This window comes from Neltuma alba, unplaced genomic scaffold, assembly GCF_004799145.2.
Source record: "Neltuma alba isolate B1F8T4 unplaced genomic scaffold, ASM479914v2 tig00007271_pilon, whole genome shotgun sequence".
Lineage (NCBI taxonomy): Eukaryota > Viridiplantae > Streptophyta > Magnoliopsida > Fabales > Fabaceae > Neltuma > Neltuma alba.
In genome coordinates, this window is record NW_021634731.1 from 64,967 (window position 1) to 70,574 (window position 5,608).

Below are 5,608 nucleotides of genomic sequence, written 5' to 3' on the forward strand. Positions count from 1 at the left end.
TAAAGTGAATTAAATATCTAGATAACAATTTCATCAATTCGTAAACAATGTACAAGGCATCAAAGATTCTTTACCTGCTAATCGAATCAACAAAATCTAATCAAAGCCAATGACCATAATCAATTGACCTATTGATTTTTTTCTCCTACGGGTCTAAAACTCTATAGATAAAACACGGACCTGCTGCATTAAGTCATCAAACCTCATCTGTGAAGAGATGGAAGCAAGTAGTATGGAAGTTATTTTCTGTGGAATCCAACAGAGTCATCTGAACACGAACCATCTCAATTTAACCATTTTGCTTGCCAAAACCCTTTTCACAAATTCATGAGGTCTTAAACTTAAGCATTTAGGACTACTTGGATAACAACCTTCCCAAGCATATAATGGTATGCATTTGATCTCTTCCATATATAACATATGGCAGCCTTTACACATTTATGCAGCAACTCATTCGAGATCAAAATTCTCGTGGAAAAAAGCCCCAGCAGTCGAGAATGCCATATCATAGTTGTAGAGCTAGGTCTGGTTGCTGTGAGTCAACCATCACGCCAGAAGATTGTTTTGCAGGTGATCCTGGAGATTGGAAGCCGATATTCAAGTCAGGAGGAAGTGTTTCTGGTTTTTGCCTTGGTTGGCCATGCGGACTGAGACCCTGCCAAGCAGACTGCATCTGAAATCTGGATAAATCAGCAGCTCCTAATTGAGGGAAAACCATAGGTCGGTTTGGAAACTGTGAAACACTGCCTGGGTGAATCGGTTGAGATACTAGCGCCTGAAATGGAAAGTTGCTCTTCTCAGGCTGGAAAGGCATTCCACCAGAAGGGAACTCCCCCCTTGTTCGTGGAATATGTTGATGGAACTCTCGAGATGGGTTGTATAAAGAATCGGCAGAAATCTGGTTTTTGGGTGAACTAGAATTATCAGTTCCTTGCTTAAATCCTCCCGCTCCCACAGACATCCATGCGCGGGCAGCTGCTGCAGCAGCATTGCCCAAGTCATCCCTCCGTCCTGATGAAACTGATGGTGTCATAGGAGGAGTGTCAACAGGAGAAGGATTAGAAGAAGCTTGTTGCTTCTGAGCCTTTTCAGCTAACATCCTCATCAGCTGAACTGGGTCAGTAAGACCCTGATCTTGCCCATGGGGCACAAAAGGACCGGCTCTACCTGTTTGATTTGATGTACTTTCAGATGGTGTTCCAGTTGCCCGTCTATTCATATTAGAATTTGTGACTTTTCCATTGGGTAAATCCCCGCTCACAGCTCCATTAGCATCTGTCTCCTTCAAAGGCGCACCAGGTGGCAATATGTTCATGTTCCTAGGCACCATTTCTCTAGGCTTAGACACTCCTGGAGGAGCATTACTTAAAAACTTTGCACTAAGATTGGCATTATTTTGATTACTAGAGGGCAAAGAGTTCAACTCCACCTGTTTCAAACCCTTACTCTCAGGCTGACCAGAACTCCTGGGTTGAACATTCTGCTGTTGATGAAAGACATTGACTGGAGCATTGGGTCTTGTTCCAGCAGAGCCAAACAGAGGCGGTTTTCCTTCTGAGACAGGTCTACTAGCAGGATTAATCGAAGGCTGTTTCCCCTCTAACATGAGTCCATGAACATTGTTCTGCACGGAGGATTCTGAAGTCCTGCCATTTTTGTCACCCTTTCCAGATTCAGTACACTGAAACTTTGAAACAAAGCCAGGTTCTTTATGGATTCTATTATCAAGCATTATTACTGGTGTTGGCAGTGGTTCATACTCTCCAACCCAACCACGGCCAAATTTACAGCCACTTGGAAGTGCCTGCTGAATTCGCCGGGAAGCAATTTTCCAGGCAATGGGCCCTAAAGTTGCAGCAAAACGAGCTAAACTCCTAGAATAGGAATATTCAGCATGAAGACCAACCTGCATTGAAAACATATAACATAAGTTGCTATAGATAAAATGAGCGTGAAAGTAAACTATTCAGAACTAGAATCCACTTCTCGGTACATACGGTAACCAGCTGCTTAATTTCACTCTCAAATGTCATAAGAACAGAATCTGATTTGGCAACTGGTTGAATAGAAGCATTATAAGTTCCACGACGATTATCATCAAGAGGGAATGGCTTTCTTCCCAACTTAGAGAGCAGGCTCTTCCCTTAAACAAAAAAGAAATGAGGTTACAAAGGAATAAAGTGGATCTTGACATGAGTATCCTACCAGGAGAATACGCATAAAAGTTGAGCATGAAAACAAAATGTAAGCAGATAAACAGAGAAGAGAGAAATGACCTGCATGGTAATACCTGATAAAAAATCTTCTGCTTTTTCTTGATTTGCATCAATTATGAAACCATTAACATCAGCAAGGCCATCATTGTTGCAAGGCCTCTCACAGCTGCCACCTGCAATAGGATGGGAAGTTGGCAGTACATCTCCAATGTTAGCAAGAGTTGCACCTGCAGAGAAATCAGAGCCAACAGGTTCCTGCGAGGCATGACAAACTGGCTTCTTCGTCTGCTTCTTGCCCAAGGAATTTGATCTAGCCTTTTGGTCTGATTTCAGCTCACCTTGTGAGTTTTCAAAGTCAACTCTTAATTTCTCAAACTTCTTTCGTGCTAATTCTTGTATTGATCGTGCCTGTTACAAATATAATGGTCACAATGCAGACAACGGAAAGATTAGTGACACCCAATTGTATTAAAGTCACCTTTTGTAAGTCAGTAAACAACGGGAAACAGTTTATACCTGCTTGTGGTATATAGTTTCTGGTGAATTGTATTGCATAGCATTTGTGCATATTAAAAATACATCACTCTGCATTTAAAAAAAGCCATTCATAAGTCAATGCAATGACGATAAAATATTTGCTCTCAGTATTTTACAGGATTTGGACAATGTTATCAGTACTTGGCATAAAACTGGTTCAGATCATAGAGCAATCGGCAATAAATTCATTCAAGAATTTTTCAAGAGTTTAGCACAGTCAATCACAACTGAGTAAGAAGCATTTGGTAGTCATCTGTATAAAGTCCAGAATAGCCTTAAAACCAGTCTTCCTGTGGCTAGTAAACAGCAACTGATTATAACCGCAACATTGTTAATGTCAAATAAGCATAATCCTCCAATGAGAATATACTGTGTTTCCAGGGAAAACTTCAACTTAAGAATTTTGTGCATCAAACTAATATAGAATGATTAGGGTCATGAGTGTCGGCCAACAGATTTGCGTATCTGTGCACAGCATTGCCGCATTGCCAATATATCAGGTGCATTTGTAATCCTGTATATTATGTTTACATCCAACTACGTCTTGCTAAGCATGCACATTTGTTATAGTAACACCGGGTCCTAGCCGACATGACTAAATAAAGAGAGAACTTAGTAAAAATGCCTTTCAAGCCTTAAGTACAGATAATAGACATCATAACACTGAGCAGAAAAAAGAAGCATACTTATAACATCAAAATCTAATCAACAAGCCAACAAGAAGCAAAATAACCAAAATCATTGAACAGGAAACAGGAGTCAACTCATGCTGTATAGATACATTTACATACCTCAAATTGTTCCAAGGTAGGATATGATCCATTAGCTAGTTTCTTTCGCACTGTGGCAAAGTCCATTGGATGCTCAATCACATCATGATAATCCGGAAGCTGCATACAAACAAACTTTCAACCTTCAACTCGGAGAATATTTGCCAGCAATAAAGTTAACAATTTTCACGATAAAATCAGCATACCTCTTCCGGATCAACAGGTTCCGCATACACACCATATGTATCCTTCCTGTCATCATATAGACACATGACCATGATCACATTTGAAAAGAATAACCATGTATCTATATGCAGTAAATCACGAATAAGTGCTAAACACATCCCATGACATAACTTTAGCAAATCTGCCTAAAGATTTATGCCTAAACAAAAAGACAGATAGAAGAAGAAATGGAAAACGAAACTCCAACTACATACTTTTGAAGTTTGTCGAGGATCAACTCTAATGTCCTCTTATCAGGCAACGGAATTCCAGATGATAATTTTCTCGGAGTCCCTGATAAAAAGGAACAAAAACTCACAAATGACTATGCAAATAGAACCTGTACTGCTCAGCATCAAAATTAAAAAGACTTACGAATCACAACCTAAACACACAAGTCGCACATACCTGAAACAGAGTGGAGCCCCTTCGAATCCACTTTTCTGCCTTTTACCTGTCACAACCACAGCCCCCAAGAAACATAATTAATAATGTAATACAAGTAAAAAGGGCAAAGGTTGCGTTTATGAGAGCGTTCGATGGAGACACAGACAGAGACAGAGACAAGGCAGACAAAACGTAAGTGTGAAAGAGAGAGAAAGAAGATATAGAGAGGCGGAGGTGGGTAGAGAGAGAGTATGTGTGTGTGGGAGCCTTATCAGATTCTGCGGGTGTTAGTTTTTGACAGTTGACCCGTTAGTTATCTCTCTCAAAAATCCCGACACAGACAGAGAGAAAGACCTAGAGAGAGAAACGGGGTTACGGAGAGATAGAGAACGATGCTGAATTATGGACCAATTGTAGCACCAAACTAAAAATACTCAGTGATTTTCGCTGAGCTGGACACTCTGCTAAAACCCTTTGGCTCCCACGGTACTACCAGACACTTTGGTCTCCCTCCATGAATTTTTAGGTTTAGATCTGTATCCCACAGCTGTTCTTTCGCTTTATACTTTTATTCCAATTTCGGCAATCGAAATGCAGCTGCTTTGCCGATCACAGTCACAATTTTTAAAACCATAATACTGATGGCAATCATACAGAACTTACCACACCCTCATCATCATCATCATTGTGGTCTCGGAGATTCTCATCTTCTTCGTTTTCGTTTTCTTCATCATTGTCCTCCCCTCCTTCTTCCTCCTCCTCCTCCTCGCCGTCTTCATTTCCAACCCTGCCGCCGCTGATCCTTCTCTTCTTCAAGGGCTTCCTCTCGCCCTCGTCCTCGTCGGAAGAATCCCGCGAGTGATTCCCACGCGCCCCACCGCGCGTGCGGCTGGGCGCCGACTCGTCTTCGTCCCTATCCCTATCCTGGTTCAGCTTAACGACTAGCTTCAGCTTCTTCTCCCTCCTCCTCTCGTCCTCGTCCTCGTCCTCGTCGTCCTCATCGAGGTAGTCGTCATACTCGATGTTGTACCTCACATTTCGTCGGCGGAGGCTGCGGCGGAGGTCGGGCTGAGGGGGAGCCGGAGATTCGCCAGAGCGATGAGCGAGATAGGCCTTAGAAGGGCGTCCCTTCTTCTTCCTCCTCACGATCTGACCCATGGACGACGATCTGCAACTCAGCTCACTCGCTTTTTGTTCTCTGATGGGTGGAACCGCAGCCTCTTTTTTTTTCCCCTTTCTTTCTTAGCTCGCTCTGTCTTTCTCTCTCTGGAAACTCCAAAGCGTTTACTGTTTCTCTCTCATGGGGTTTGGTTACATTATTTTCGAGGGGCAAGTTGGGGGGTGGGCATTGATTGATGGTGGGTCCCACCGGAATTGGACAATAGTGATGACCACGTGGCAACGTAAGAGTGGGGGCAACAGCTCAGGTCGGCCACACAGCACAAATTTTATTGAGATACGGACCCCATTCCC

General features: G+C 42.5%; 1 protein-coding gene across 1 annotated transcript; it reads right to left on the reverse strand.

Moving 5' to 3' along the window:
* On the reverse strand, positions 1-5,384 carry LOC114752193 (uncharacterized). Its single transcript, XM_028940920.1, has 9 exons — positions 4,799-5,384; positions 4,157-4,202; positions 3,964-4,042; positions 3,730-3,775; positions 3,545-3,643; positions 2,733-2,801; positions 2,291-2,624; positions 1,998-2,143; positions 1-1,906 (listed from the first exon to the last, which is right to left on the reverse strand). The coding sequence occupies exons 1-9, from the start codon at positions 5,291-5,293 to the stop codon at positions 506-508; spliced, it is 2,715 nt and encodes a 904-aa protein (XP_028796753.1). The 5' UTR covers positions 5,294-5,384; the 3' UTR covers positions 1-505.
* Between the last annotated feature and the right edge of the window lie 224 nt (positions 5,385-5,608).

What these genes read in the sequence shown, in the direction of transcription:
- LOC114752193 (XM_028940920.1), bottom strand. Translation starts at nt 5,293, where the DNA reads ATGGGTCAGATCGTGAGGAGGAAGAAGAAGGGACGCCCTTCTAAGGCC. An exon ending in ATGATGATGATGAGGGTGTG is followed by an intron (nt 4,203 to 4,798) that starts GTAAGTTCTGTA and finishes TGGTTGTGACAG; the next exon opens with GTAAAAGGCAGAAAAGTGGA. An exon ending in CTACCTTGGAACAATTTGAG is followed by an intron (nt 2,802 to 3,544) that starts GTATGTAAATGT and finishes TTTTAAATGCAG; the next exon opens with AGTGATGTATTTTTAATATG.